Here is a 15970-nt window from a genome sequence, read left to right on the forward strand (position 1 = left end):
AGTGGTTCCTTTGTACAGGGACAAATGACAGTGAGGACAGAAGAGTGGGGGCGACGATTAAAGGAGAGGGGAGGTGCAAGGACGCTGAGGATGGCATGATTTTGGGAAGTGGGCCAATAAAGGTTCCTGCCTCCTTGATCCAGGCTGCTGACCATGGTACAGGTGACCTCCTTTCAAGGCCAGGCTGGACAGGGCTTGGAGCAACCTGGATTTGTGGAAGGTGTCCCATGGCGGGGGGTGGGATGAGATGAGCTTTAAGGTCCTTTCCAACCCAAACCGTTCTGGGATTCTGTGATTGCATGACACAGCAGCCACACACCTCCACAGCTCAGTTCCACTGACAAGAAGTGTAACCACTACCAGTGCCTCCTTTGTTCTCCACAGACATGTCCATTCCAAGGCCTCCCTCTGCACCAGTGGGTCCCAACATTTCCTGATTAAGCCTCGCAGTTGCTCCCTTCTTTCCCTCCCTCTTCCTCCCAGCCAGTCTCAAGAAAAGGACATTTCCCAAATGTCATGGGGACAAATCCACGAACCCAGAAAGCACATTTAGAATGTTCACAGAGCAGTGAAATAACAGGCACAGATGCAGTCCTTGCCTGATACTGTAATTGCTGGCACACATGAGGACAGCTGAAGCTGGCAATGCCAATTCAGGCACGTAAGCATCCTCCCTGCTCTGCTCCCTGCCCTCCTGCCACTCCTGCCACTCCTGCTGCACCTGTGCAGCGACACAAAAGGAACCTGGTGAAAACTAATCCATCAAAACAGAACTAAGCCAGGCAAATTCTCCCCCCCAGCTCAGTGTGTGTCTGCCCAAACTCCTGACTGGCACAAGGGAGGGTGGGGGGCTGCAGCTGTGGGGAAAACAGCAGGCCTGGGAAGATGGGGCTGATGAACTTGGAGTATGAAGGCTAAAAGAATGTTTCATCATACAGATGAGCCCTTCTCCTCCTTTCCTCCAGCCTCTGACTTGTGCTGCTGCCAGTAGCTCAGCTGATCTCATCACCAGCCAGCCCAGGGACTGGATGGCAGGAAAAAATGTTGATTTTCTGCCGGTTTAGATTCCTGAATAACTTGATGCATGGCCAGTCAAATGCCACTGTCAGCCCAAGGGAGCTGCTGAGCCTGTCCATCATCCCTTCCAACAGCCAGGCTACACCCTGCAAAACCTTACTAAAAACTGCAGCAACAAAAAACACTGGCAAACAAAAATCACACTGGCAAATTAACACGATTTCAAAAACCAATTAACACAAAATCTGAACCAACCTGCCCCCTCAGAGGGGACTCCCAGGCCTTCCAGGGTACTAGAGATCACTGCTGCTTTAGGGGCAGACAGATCTCTGCCCAGATGGGAATTCTCCTCTGCCTCGTACATTTTAAATCTGGAATAATCAGAACAATCCCTTTGCAAACAGCCAGGGGAAATGGGCAGCAAGGAGGGATTTCCTGCTGACAGAGACCACCAGAACGACTCCAGCCCAACCTCCTGCTCCAAGCAGGACCAGCAACAGAATCAGACCACAGCACTCAAGGCTGCAGTTGGATCTTAAAGACCTCCAAGGGAGAGACTGAGCAGCCTGTCTGGGCAGCCTGGTTTACTGGATGAGTATCCAAAGGGTGAAAAAGTTTCCTTATATCCAGTCAGAACTACTTTTTCTTCCCAGTGATTTGTCCACGGCCTTTAGCACGAGGTTCAGATCTCCTCAATCACCAGCCCTTGTGTGGTGACACATCAACAGCCCAGACACAGAAAACAGCACCAGAAATACAGAGCCTTTTTGGTGACATACAAAGGCTTTTAAAACAAGTAGGTTTGGGGCTTTTTTCATCCCCTCTACTGTTGCTACAGGCACATTATCTGTCTCTGCAGCACACTGAATGCACTCAGGACAAATGGCTGGCTTTTGCAGATTGGAATTTGAATGAGGCAATACATATCTATTCTGTGCCCCAATCTTCTTTAAACTGGCAAAGGACAAGGCTGAAGACAACTCTGCCCCTGCAGAGAGCAAAGCAGCAAAGCTCAAACCGAGTAAGAATAAAACTGATGCGTTATTTGATCACTCGAAACAGCTCAGAGGTTTTAAGTTCACCTTTAAGTTTTCTTGGAAAAGGTGTGGGGAAAACATCCAAATACAAAGAATTTATGCCCTGCAGCCACCTGGCAGACCTGGTGACCACCAAGTAGGAAGAAAAGGGAAAGAAGTGGGTGAAATAGGAAGGGGACAAGTCTAAAAGCACAGGACAAGTGAAGCTCATTGATTCTCTGCATTTGGATTCAAGCACTTCAATGTTTTTCTAAGCTGCTCCTTCTGCTCTCACATTCTGGTGGTGGTGATGATCAGCCTGACAACAAACAGGGCACTGTGAACACTGCAGGGCAGGCTCTGGAATGTTCCTTGTGAAGGCAGAACAAGCAGGATCCCATCCCAAGTGCCTGACCACGAGTTCATCCATGGTAGGAAACAAAACTAGAGGAATCAGGATGTGCACAGCTGGTATTTTTATCACAGAACCCCAGAACAGTTTGGGTTGGAAGGGACCTTAAAGCTCACGACCAAGATGAGTTCTAAGGCCCCTCCCAACCCAAACTGCTGTGTGATGTAAGAAGTGCTGCTGGACAACACAGGAAGCACAGGTCAGAGCCAAGCAAGCAGAACATCAGAGAGAACACAGCACTGAACTCTGTGCTGAGGATTGATGTGATTGTCCATGGCACAGCACAGCTCTGTCGAGAGACAGAAGGATTGGGAAGGCACTGGCAGAGACTGCAACGTAAGGGGAGAGATGACAAACCTTTAAATCACCTGCCAGCACTGAGAGAAACCTAAACAGAACTAAGAAAACAAAAGAAGAAGGGGGGGAAAAAACCAGACTAACATTTTTTGCCCACAATTTTCAAGTCAAAATCCTTTCGAGAAGGTTCAAGACAGCAATACCACTGACAAATTCCCAGCTGCCTAAAATAACCTGACAGAGGAGGACTCTATCCTGTGAACCAAATGTGTTCTGTATTCATCATTATTACATAAAATGCAAATTTACCATCGTGACGACTCTCCATTTTTCCTGCCTGCTTTTGTGGAAGAGATGAATTACAATGACTCAATCACAGTTCCCTGCACATTCCCCTCAAGGATTACATTTTTATTGTAGCGAGCTCAAAAGTGATACTGTTTAGATGTTTAATTTATTTGAATTAGTGCACGATCCTGCAACGTAAACCTGAGGTCAGCTTGCAGTGTCTGAAAAAACCATCACCCAAATTAACGCTGACTGGAAGTCGGTAGTTGCGCCGGTGTCTCGCTCACCACCACAAAGCAGCCACTGCCACATCCCTGCTAGAATGTGACACCTGAATTACCCTCTCCCTCTGTCAGAGCCTCAAGGCTCGAAGGGGGGTCGGGATTATTCACTCTTTTCCAAGGAGAGCGTTTATTATATTAAAGAGCGGTTGTTCTTGGGGAAGTTGACAGTTCCAGGAACTGATAATGGAATCTGCTGCCTTCTATCTCCAGATCAATTAGCTCAATACAGAGCACATTTCTTGCAGCAAAGAACCTCTTCAACAGGTGGCTGATGCACACGTCAGCCTATTTCTTACTTCTCACCCAAATTAAATGGCAGCACCGTCAGGCCTCTCTTTATGTCTTCTCAGGGCCCAAGCATAGGAATCACAGAACCATTTTTACAATTTCCCCAGCTTGAAAACATCTGCTCTCCTAATTTCTGCTCACCAGGACAGTGCCCCAGTCAATCCTTAGGTGACTGGGATAAAACTATTTTGAAATATCTCATTGTGGTGGGTTAGAGAAGGAGGAAGTGCAGATGACTAATGATGCAGACAAATCTCTTTTGAAAGGGGATGCCAGGCACTGTTTCCAGGACTGTTCAAGCACCAGGCTCTGATTCTTTAACACAAAAGGAGCAGGTAATCATCTCTGGGCCACCAGTGACTACAACACCACCAGGTTTCACCTTACCCCTCCTGCTTCTCTTAGTTTCCACAACTCTGTGTTCTTCTCCACATAATAGTAGGGACACTGCTTCATTCCAGTTTACAGATTAAGAATCAGGAGCTGCTGGCTTAAATATCTGAGTAGGAAGAGAGATGCAGGAGGCACTGTCTGAAGTTTTCCCATGACAAGAGGACTGCCAGCAGGTACTTACAGGGAATGCTGCACTGCCAAGGTGAGTTGGACCCTGATTACCAGGCCAGGCTCTGACCAGCTCAGGTTTCTCCTCAGTCCTCTCCAAGGTGGAGCAAAGCTTGAGAAGGAGACAGGCACACAGCTCTCCAGGCCAGCAAATGTGAAAAAAGAGAGTCTCAGAGTGCAGTGGCCTCCACTGGAGGTTTCACTGATTTCAGGACTACATCATCCTCCAGGCAGGCCCAAATGGGAGTGGAAATGGATTTCTAGCAAAATAAAAATGACTCACAGCCCCGAGGCAGAAAGGTGCACAGTCTGTCCTGGGACTCCTTTCCTTTCTTTGTCCCCAGTGTTTGACCCTGGTGCAATTCTTCTGCCACGCACAGCTCGGCCCTCTGGCCATTCCAACATTGGAGTCCTCTCCAAAGGATCCCAGCAATGTCCCAGAGCTCTCAGAGCAGGCAGTGATGGTGCCCAGGGCAGTACCTGCCACTGCCAGCCCATGCCAAGGTTGTTTATCAAGTGGTCTCTGTTCACACATGCACACTGTTCCATTTTCCTGTGTTTCACAGGGCTGAACTAGAAATTGCTTTCACACAGCCAGAACTCTGAGAATTATTTTACTAGTTACAACTCAGCTCTGCTTTGCACCTGATCAGATCATGCACATTAGTGCAAATCAAAATGCCAATCTCACAGCTTCTCTTTTCCACTAAGCACCAGCAGCAGAGCACAAACCTCCTCAGTTCCACAGACACCATTTTAAGATTACCTAGTTACATCATTCCATGCAAAGCACCAAACATCAGCCCCAAATTGGGAGTTATTTCAGCTTTTTCTTTCTTTTAAGTGTTTCTCAGTGATTTAAATGTTGATCTCTGGGGCGGAAATACAAACTGACCTGTTCAATCAGTGTCGCTGCAACTGATCTGATTGTCTCCTACTCTCAGGGAATTTCAAGTGGTTTCTGTTACAAAATTCAGACTTCTGAAGTCTTTGTGAATATTCAAAAGGAGTGGAGTCACTGCACAAGAAATTCAGTGAGATAAGTTAAAAACTGAATTCATCACAGATCAGATCATTGGGTGAGTTTCTGTGTCACAGCACTGACTGAAAAACTCAGCAGATCCTTTCCCTGCCTTCCTTCCCCAACTGCAGAGTATTTAGTTTATAAAAGAATTGGCATAAAGTTACAACAGCAGCAAGAAAGAACCAGACTGAGTAGCCTGTGCAGGGGGTTCATATCCAACCACAGCACTAAGCCCAGAGGCACAAGGAATCTCCTTCCCTCTTCATGGGCTGCTGAAGGCAGAATATGAATCTTTCCATTGCTCAGAAAAACTTGTGATTGGGCTTTCAATAACTTCTTGTTTGATCCTTAGCTTGTGACAAAGTAAGTTCTGGAGTCTGTCAGACATGAACTTGAAGCTGTGAGTAAAATGACCCCAAATGTGAGATCCTACACCAAGTCTGTCCCCCACCTGGCCCACCAGATATCTCAAGATATTCCTGATGATTACACGGCTCTTTGAGCACTGAGCGGATTGATCTGACTGAGATGAAATGAACTCATCTCAATTGTTTTCATCTCCCAGAAAGTCTTCCTATAGATTTATTGGGAGCCAGCATCAACAGAGCAGCAGGAGCAGGTAGGCACCCACCTGCCTCAGGGCACCCAGAGGCTCCTTTGGGAGCCTGCAGCCAGTTGCCATGGCATTATTGGTGGGGGACTGCAGGTTTTTGCTTCAGTGAAATGAATGCACACAGCAACACTTCCATCTTCCCCTAACAGGCTCTCCACGTGCCCTCCCACCTTCTCTGTATCTCAGGTTTCTCTTTTTAGTGATCAAATCATTTCTCTGCCACTAATTTCTTTGGTCCTTTCCTCCTGTGCTCCCCTACCCCTACTCTCTCTCTCTCTCTCTCTGTGTGCATTGCCTTCTCCCTCCTCCAATTTTTTTCCACATTTCTCCATTATGGGATCTGTGTGTCTCAGTGCACCAACACTGTGATCCCTGTACACTGGACTGAAAGTGTCATCAACAACTCACATGCTTATTTTTACATCTGATATTCAACACAGTTCAGTAACACTGGACCAGCAGTGCTCCCCTGCCACATATAAAATTGTTTAACCCACTGATAACTCAAACGTACATTAGATAGAAGATTAAAGATGTAACCAAGCAGTTTTCATATTAACCTTCTGCTGGCCATTTCAATAAACAGACATTGCAGTGGGAAGGTTGAATTCAGTATTTCAAGTGGGACAGCTCAGTGCAAAAACCAGCAGAACAAAGGGGTATCTCAGACTGGAGCAGAGCTCAGATATCCCTCTTATGTGCATATTCAGAAGCTCTGATACCAGAACCCTGAAAGAATTTAAGGAAGAGGGGATTTTATTTGGAGAAGGTACTTCAGGAGTGTCCTCTGAGAAGCACTAGAAAGAATAAGCACATTCTCTCTAGGGAAAAGGCAAATCCTAAAGGATATTGCCAAGTTATTCTGGCACGACACAAAGTAATTCCAAAACCACCTCTTTGAACTGTATTGGTCTGTATTGTTCTTTAGAAGAGAGGCATTCCTTTAAAATCCAGAGAGAAGTTCAATCCCCAAATCTGAAAATCCCTGAAAATTGGGGTTTTTTTTAGAACAGCTAAAGTTCTAATAGGTTTTGTGTCTAAACATCCAAAACTATTTCATCCTGGAAATGGTAAAAATGAATCAAGCGTGCTGAATCTTTTTACAAAGCAGAAAAATAAGTGCAGATCTTTGAGGAGATAGGGCACATAAATCCCTGCCTCAGCCCAGAACTGCAGGAAGATGGATTAATTCCACAAAAGAACAGAAGCAGAATAAAAGAGGTGGCTGGAAGTAAAAAAAAAGGTGAAGGAAACTGCAAAGACAAAAGGCCCTCGTTCAAATTCATCGGATCCAAGAACGAGTATGACACAACCATTTGTCAATAAGTGTGAGAAACTCCCTCTAAAGAGGAGTCACGTGAGGATTTCTGCCATCTCCAGTTGATAAGAGACAAGCAATTTAATATTTTTCATAAATTTCCAAGGGCTCCTACATCACAGGTGCTCTGCAGGAGTGGATTTCATCATCAGTTAACTGTTTGGTTCACTCAACACCTCCGAGTTCCTCAACCCAGTGCTTGGCAGGAGACTCCCACTGATGGCCCTCCAGCCACCACTCCTCATGACCAGGAGGCCAAGGACCACCAGGAGCTTCCAGGCTCTGCTCTCCCTGTGAATGAACACCCGGAGCAGGAAAAACCACCCCAACAAATCCACACCGCCCAGCAGTGCTGCAGCCTGGAAGGGCTCGGTGTCACTTAATTAAAACTCTGTGCTCGGGGACAATCTTGAAATCACTTTTCTAATTAGGAAATGCACTCTGGGCCCAGATCATCAGCTGCGTGACGACAGCAGGGTGCCAAAGCAGGTCCGAGTCCAGCTGCGGGGGAGATTAATCTCATTTTTCAGAGCGGTCTCTCAATCAGAACAAAAATTCCTCCTAAAAACACGCACCAAGTCAAAGAGAGGGGTCCAAAATCAGTTCTCAGAGCACAGGGAGTGCTGGATTAATCTAATTACGCTGCTGTTGCTTTTTGCTGGCAAGCTATTTAGCAAAATGCAGAGAGATGAGAAAAGAATTGCCTCACGCTGATTCTGCAGAAGATAATTAAGATTTGTTTGGTAGAACAAAACACAAATCAGGGTTGGAAAAAAAAAACAACACAATTTTCAGTGTTTTCTGACAGCTGAGAGAGCGAGTATTAAAATGAATTAAAGGTAATTATCCTCATTACTTTTCCCCCTGTTGATGCTGAAAATGACACAAGATTATAAACTTTAGGACAACATTCAGCATCGTTTTGGAGCAAATTGTTCTCTTTTTTTCAAGCAAGTAATAAACAACCCACAGTTTTGCTTCACCAACAAGAAGCTAAAGACGTGAAGCACCACCTGAAAAGCAGATCAAGACTGACAGAAGTGAGAGATCTACCATTGTGTTCCAGGCTGGCAACAGACTCATCCAAAATGGATTAAACAATGCATTACCAATGCTCAAGTGCTCATCCCAGCAAATGGAAAGCCGAACCCATAGGGGATTCTCAGGTGTCTCACAGAAAGGAGGAGAAAAAGGGAAATAAAAAAAAATGCTTTCCATATTCTAAGCACGGCACAGCCCTGAATGACAAAGGCTTTTTCTCTGTCTTATTATCTTTTAACAAAAATCCCCCCCAAAGAGCCGCCAACTCGTTAACAAACTTCTGCTCATGAATTTATAAGCAGTTTCAGTTCAAAGCATTTCTCCTTTGGTTATTAAGTCTCAGTGGCATTTGAACAGAAGGGAAAAATCAGATTTTAGGCTTCAGGTCAAGATTATGATTTAATTGACGACTTTTTTTTTTTTAGGGCTAAGAATTCGGACAAGAACTAGAAGATTATAAAACAAGGCATATGAAAAGATATAAGGGGGTAAAATATCTCCAGAGACAGTGCTTATAAAAAGGGGGGCTAATGGGAAACTGGCTCACAGGGATTAACAAATTGCCAAATGCCCACGTCACCTTTGAACAGGTAAGTTATTTTATCCCTCAAGCCACCAATGAAGCAAAATATCTGAGACTTCTCAACAGTATCCAGCATGGCTTTCCCTGCAGATGCACATTACCCAGCTGGAGAATCCCACTGAACTGATGCAACTCAGCCAGCTGACAGGAAACAGAATTTCTGCCAAACAAACCCAAATTCTATGGGGGAGGATCCCCCCATATGTGATCTCCTCACTGATGCTCTTTGCTGTTTCCATTGCTACTGTGAGGAAAATGAACCCTTTTATAGCAGTTGTTGGCAGACAGTAAAAATAAGCACCTAATATCTCTTAGCACATACATTGTATGTATGTACATGCATTGATTAATGTATGGTAAGCAGAGATTAACAATGAGATCCTTCTTGATGTACAAAAAAACATCAACTGAAAATGCTCAGTGGGTCAGAGACTGACAAGGGGCATAACTACACTGGTTTCACTGCAGTAACTCAGAAAATAAAGCTGTGCTGTCATGTCTGGGTACAAGAGCTGTGCCACTCACTGGGCTGTCCATCACCTGCCACTCACTCAGAGCTGGCTCTGCAGACACTGGTGATGTTTTCCTGTTGTAAGGGCAAGCACTGCAGGCTCTGCAGTCCTGCTGACCACCTCTGAGCCGCCTTACCTCAAACAGCTCTTGCTCTGCCCGTCGATGATCATCCAGGAGCTGCTCCATGTAGGCCAGATTGCGGAATTTCTCCAGGTAACTGCTGTACTGTTTCTGCAGCTGCTCCTCAATCTTCTCGTACTCATCCATAAAAGCAGGACTGGGGAGAACAAGCACAAGCTGCTCAGTGAAATCTGCCCAGAGAAGCTGTGGCTGCCCCATCCCTGGAAGTGTTCAAAGCCAGGCTGGACGGGGCTTGGAGCAACCTGGGCTGGTGGAAGGTGTCCCTGCCCGTGGCTGGGGGTGAATGAGATGGGCTTTAAGGTCCCTCCAACCCAAACCAGCCTGTGATTCTGCGACTACAGATTTTATGTCAGGCTGTTGTCCTGTTAGAATGAGAGCAACTGATCCCAACAAGGGATACAGAATGAATTTTTTAACTGGTGGTTAATGGTAGAAGCCTGTGGGAACAGAGGGGCTGTTTGCAGTAGTTCCACCCTTTATACTAAAATTCATTTATGCAACAGATAATCAATTCACAATCCTCACCGGACACTCTGTAGAGTCTGCAGCCTCTTCTGGCTCCTTTCCAGTTCCAATTTTCGCTTTTCAATCTTGGCTTCCAGATTGGCTTCATCCAAAGCCACGTTATTCAACATGTCTTTAGTCTTTTGGACTTGTTCCTAAAAAAGAGAAGGATGGTGAACCATGGCTGGCACTGGAAGAATTAGAATTATCTTTCAGATGCTGAACGTTGTTCTGTATAATCTCATCTGTGTTTATTCAAGCAGGCAATGGAAATTAAAAAGCTCTTTGTGGCCAGGATAATGAACTAAGTGGATACTTGGAAATTTAAAATACCTTAATTTTTTCAGACATTTTTAAAGAAGAAAAAAAAAACAACACCACAGCTTTAACTTTAATTTTCCTTCTCACTGGAAAAGCAGTAAAAGATAGGTAGAAGCCTATCTTTCGGAATCATTAAGATCTTTTTGAAACCTATCTTAATGGAATCATTAATGTATTTTCCAACCTTAATGATTCCACGATTCTATCTGAATAAACACAGATGAGAAATGCATTTATTTCTTGGTATTATTTTAGGGAATTTTTGGTTTCTGTAATTTTTTTTTTTTCAAGGTAAAGGTCGCTTTTGTGAAGAACTTACTCTACCTGAATATCTTCATCCTCTTCTAAATCTTGCTTTATCTGTTTCTTCAAAATATGGGAGGCATCCTGAACATTAACACAGGTGCTACAGGAGGGGGAAGTGGGAATGTTCCAGCTCATGAGGATGAGCTGAGTACAATCAGCGTGTTCTTGTGAGAGAGAGAACTTCAAACGTGCTGAAATTCCAGCAGCACCTGTTGCTGCTGCTCAGCTCCAACAGGTCACTTAATTAAGTGGGCCAGAATTAATTAGCTGAGGTACCCGTTGCTGGAAGCCAATCAGTTTACTGTGCAGCTTTTAGTTCATCAGTACTACTGCTAGAATGTGAAATGCATGTTAACAACCCCCAATATTCATACAGACTGTGAGGAGGAGCAGAAACATAAATCACCTGGAATATCTACTGATTATGCACTGGCTGTTTAAAGCTGCAGCTCCACTCCTTGTAATTCCACACTTGGAATGGGTACAGTCTGCAGGTAAATAACTGATAGTAATCACTAGGATTTAATTAACCACCCTCCTCACACAGTGCACCGAAAGGTTCAGAGAAATTCAGGAACCCAAGCACTGGAGCAAGGACAGAGCTGTCACAACTGGGACAGATGAAAGTTCCTCCAAAATGAGAGAAGCACAACAATGCCCTGGCAGGGCACTGATCAGCACAGTGTCAGGGATGGGCATTGATCAGCACAGTGCCAGGGATGGGCACTGATCAGCACAGTGCCAGGGATGAGCACTGATCAGCACAGTGCCAGGGATGGGCACTGATCAGCACAGTGCCAGGGATGGGCACTGATCAGCACAGTGCCAGGGATGGGCACTGATCAGCTCCTCTTACCCCTGAGCTCAGCTATCCTGCTTCCAGAGCCATCAGCACATTTTGGGTCACCACGGTCACTCCTTGCAGCCCAAACCCTGCAGAGTTCACACAGCCCAGACAAGGTGGGGGGATGCAGATTTTTGGGCTGATTTAGGCCATTTTTATCCCTTCTGCACAGCTTTTGGGGCAAAGCTCCTGAGAGAGGCAGGGAATATGATTAAAAAGTGTTTCCTCCCAAGGGAGAGCCCAAGTGCAGCTGTTTGATGAAGGGATGTTTCTGCACATTGAACCAACAGTTGCACAGGGTGACAGTGCAGCAAAGAGGATCTCAGCATCTCCTAGGTGCTGCTGCTGGATTTGTTCACCCTTTGTGCTGCAGGTGTGATTTCTGCCAGCTTACAGCCAGCACTGTGCCTCACCTCATTCACTGTTGAGAAAAAGAGCTTCTTGCAGCAGAGAAATTATGATTTTACAATTAAATAAGTATCATTTTGCTTACCAGAACACTGTCAATGGCAATTTTCATCACCTTCTCAGCCTCATTTATCTCCAAAGGTCTGGCAATAGATTCTGTTCTTGCTTCCTACGAAATCAAAACACACCAATATATTTCAACTGCACAAAGCAGTAGGATGCAGAACTGAGGGTGATCAAGCAACAACGATGGGATCATCTGCATAATAAATGGGATAGCATTTAGTGTTTATTCACCAAAGCTGAGATGATTTAAAGAACAAGAGATGATGAAAAAGCCAGTTAACTGAGGCATCTTATCAAAATAAGCTTAAGTGCTACTGTCTGACTGCAAGTGTCCTTGGAGGCAGATTTTTGGCAACTGCCCCGGTTTTGCATGTAGAGCAAGGTATGGAAGGGGGGCACAAAGATTCCTTCACCTTTACAACACAACCCATGAAATCAGGATATTCCATGTGCCTCCTGTGCCCACGTGAAATTCGTATTCTGCAGATGATTGGGCTTCTCTGGTTCAGATAAACGAGGGGTTCAAACTCCTCAAAAAAACCCCAGGGATTCTTCTTTAGATCCCAAAGGATGGAAAAAGCCCTTTCCACTCTCAGCAGTTTTGAGGACACATGTGATGTCTTAAACACTGACCTGGTCATTACATAAAAACAACTGCATTGCTTGCTTGGTACTGGGAAGAGGAGAGAAAATTTTGCAGCCCAACGTCCTTAGAACCATCTTAGGTTGGAAAAACATTTGGTAACATGTGGATAAAGATGGAGAAAGCATCTCTCTAGAAAACACCTGACATAGAAGCTAAAAATGCTTTATACACATTGCAAAAGGCAAACCCAGCTTACTCCAGGGTGAATTCTGGGAGCAGATACAACAATTTTGCTAAATCCATGCCAGACACTCCAGATGGCACAGCTAAGGATGGGCAGAGCCTGCTCCCTCCCCACCAACTCAAGTCCAAGGAATTGCAGGGTGAACCCAACCTGGGGGCTCATCCAGCCAAAAAACAAACATGAAAAAGCAGCTTTTTGTGCTGAGCTTACTCATCTCTGAGCAATCCAACCTCATACTGCACAAAGGCTTTTTTTCCTGGCACGAGAAGTAGAAATATTATGTTGGAGAGAGTGACAGGAGTCACATCTGTCAGTGGCAGTGACAGCTTACACGGACTAAAGTACTTGTGAACATCCCCCTGTCCACAGAGGAACATGAACTCCAAGGCAGAAAGTTAATTTGCATGAAAATAAGATACAAACAAGATACAAAGCCTTGAATAATTCCATAGCTAGATGTTTTTGGAGGAAGATGGGCAAGAATAACGGAGCTGAGGAGCTGTTCTGGGAACATCAGCATTTCAGCAGCTCAGCAAAATCCCTCTTTGTTTGTGAGTCCTTTGCCAGGCCCAGCCTGGTGCAGACACTGCCCTTGCCACCTGCACGTGGTTCTGCCACCAACAGGGAGGTCTCTGCCACTGAGCCAACACACCTCCAACTCCACAGCAGGAGAAGGGAATCATTTTCCTTCCCACTTGCAAAAAGAGAGATAAAAGAAACAGCGAAGATTGCCTTTTTTAATTACAAACGGTTCCCTCAGCGAAACAACCCAGAGCACACGCAGGGCCTGGCACTGGGGGGGGGTCAGGGCAGGGGACTGATGGTTTTAGAGAAACTTGTGAGGATCTGCCCTTTTCAAGTTGGAATAATTTATGCAAGTTTAATCTTCTACCTTCCCTCAGCTTCCTGTGAAGTTCCCTGGACAGACCACAGTCTTTGTGGAAAAATCCACATTGTTTTCTACAACAAGTTTCAGTTCTACAGTCACAACTGCTTGGGAAAAGCTGTCAGGGCAGTGCAGAACAGTGGAAAGGCTGGAATTTGTATTTTCAGACCGTGGAATGGGGGTTAAACTGGAAAATCACAAGGTCAGGGCAATTAACCCCCTCAGACCACAAGAGACAGAGAGGAGAATCCTCTGGACACACAGCTTGCCCCTAAAACTCTGCCTTCAAAGGTACATTTTCCACTTCACTGGTACAAACAGCAGCATTAACCTGACCTTGACTCTTTGGAGTAGTAATTTTAAGTGGAAAAGATATTCAATATAATGGAAAAAATACTAATATATAAATGCAAATATAATGGAAAAAAAAATGTATTTTGTGACTATCAAAGCTGTCAACAAATGTTTTTGTGGATGTTTGTCACTGCTTCCCCAGGTACCCCTCACTGGGCCAGTTCTTGTTATCCTATGAACACTCTCAGAGAGAAAACTTTTATTTTAAATATCTCTTTTCAAGAAGGACCCTGCACCTGGCCACATGGAAGAGGATTAAAAGGAAGGCAGCTCACAGTAACATGCCTGGATAAACATCCCACAAAGATCAGGAAAAGCACTTAATTCTCAAATACCAAAGCTGGCCAGTTTAAACACTGTAAAGCCATTAGCAAATTAAATGAAATTAATGTAACACAACCACTGTGACTATCTCTGCCTTCCTGCATGAGCAAATAAAACATATTTTTCTTTCAGCCCAACTCAGCCTCAGTGGTTATCTCCCACCCAATACAAAACACACAGAAAAAATGACAACTGGGATTTTTTTAAAAGCCTGGCTTTACACAAAGGCACATCTGTTCTTGCTTAAATCTGTTGATACAAATAGGCTTTACTTGAAGGCAAACCCAATTTTCTGAATTTATCCCAATTTATCCCTCGTTCATCTAATGTACTCTTTGTAATTAGGTGTACTCACCAGAATACACATTATCATACTCCAGGGGTTTCCTTTAAATCAACCATTAAAAATAAGAGTTCTCAGGAGAGATTAGAAATATAGAAAAAACGAGGTGATTGTTTAACACTTCCCAGAGCTTCTGTTCCAAGTAGTCCAGGAGCTCCTTGGCCACAGCTTTATCTCATAAATACTGACTTAAAAATCAGGGAAGCATGTAAGAGCATTATTTGTGGTGAACTAATTAAAGAAAATCCATGAAAGCACACAAAAGACACCATTTGGTGGGGTTGGTTATCCTCCCTGGTTGGACTGTTTGATGCTGCCTGGAAAGGCTGAGACTAATTCCTCAAGTTTTGAATCTTCCTTTGGGCAAAGCCACCTGGTAGTATATACAAATTCTTGGTTTGGTTTAGACTCAAACCCTTTGTTTTCTTGGTAAATGAGAATTTGATTACAAAGCAAGATTTCTAATCAAAAATCAGCTGACTGCTCAACACAGCACACAGAGCCTGGCCATTCCCACAGGACGTGGGGAGTTCACAAGGAAGCCAGTTCTGCACAGATTGCACCAGTTTGGGCATCAAAAGTGACATTTCCTTAAAGCAATACTGTACTGCAGCCATTTCAGCAAATTACACTGATCCTAAAGCCTTCAAAACTCCCTCTGTGTAAAGGATTTACTCGTCTCTGAGGGACATTAGAGGTTTCTAAACACCATTTTCCCCCTCAAGAGATTTAAAAGTACCAATAATTGAGAATTCTGCTGCTTCCAGGCTATGCTGCTTGTTTTCATGCTCATCTCAGCAGTCCTCAGAGGGAATCCATGGAGACATTTCCCATCCATGTTTTCCCATCCTTTCTCTCCTTGTGCCATGGTTTGTAGATATTGGGATAGCTGGGGGTTTGGACACCCTGATTGAGACCCTGCACGGGTCCTTAACCAGCTTTGGGATGTCCCCTCCAGAGGATGGGAAGGTGACAATGAAGACCTCTCTTCCAGAAGAGCAAAAGTGAAGCCTGTGAGTGGAATTCCTAATAAAAACAGATAGAAATGGCCTCGGGCAGCATGGGCAGTGGCAGATTGCTGGTGGTCTTTTAAAGTTAAAAAGAGGACAGTTTTGTTCTCTCTCACCAAGAGAACAAAACACCCAGTCAGGCAAAAAAATCCTTCCAGCTTCTCCTTCTTATCCACATCCTTCTGCACCAGCATCAGAAATGGAATTTCCTTACCTTATATAAGAAAACTTCAGGAAGGGTTACGATTTTCTTAGGAAGAAAAAGCAACATCAAGGAGTGTGTTTTTCAGGAGCAACTTTCAGACCTCAAGGACACACAAAGACATCACAGAAAGCTGCAGCAAAGGTGGCAGCAAGAACTGTCCCCCAAAGAGAGAG

General features: G+C 44.7%; 1 protein-coding gene across 1 annotated transcript in view; it reads right to left on the reverse strand.

The window, feature by feature from the left end:
- Positions 1-15970, reverse strand: part of LOC114067202 (clusterin-associated protein 1-like) — a 47445-nt gene that overhangs the window by 20587 nt on the left and 10888 nt on the right. The window contains exons 6-8 of the mRNA XM_027902490.1: positions 11865-11948; positions 9922-10055; positions 9391-9532 (exon numbers count right to left, since the gene is read on the reverse strand). Coding sequence (XP_027758291.1) covers positions 9391-9532; positions 9922-10055; positions 11865-11948 — 360 coding nt within the window. The remainder of the gene's footprint in view (positions 1-9390; positions 9533-9921; positions 10056-11864; positions 11949-15970) is intronic.

Source organism: Empidonax traillii, unplaced genomic scaffold (assembly GCF_003031625.1).
Source record: "Empidonax traillii isolate 1590-97213 ecotype Southwest subspecies unplaced genomic scaffold, ASM303162v1 scaffold881:size300156, whole genome shotgun sequence".
Lineage (NCBI taxonomy): Eukaryota > Metazoa > Chordata > Aves > Passeriformes > Tyrannidae > Empidonax > Empidonax traillii.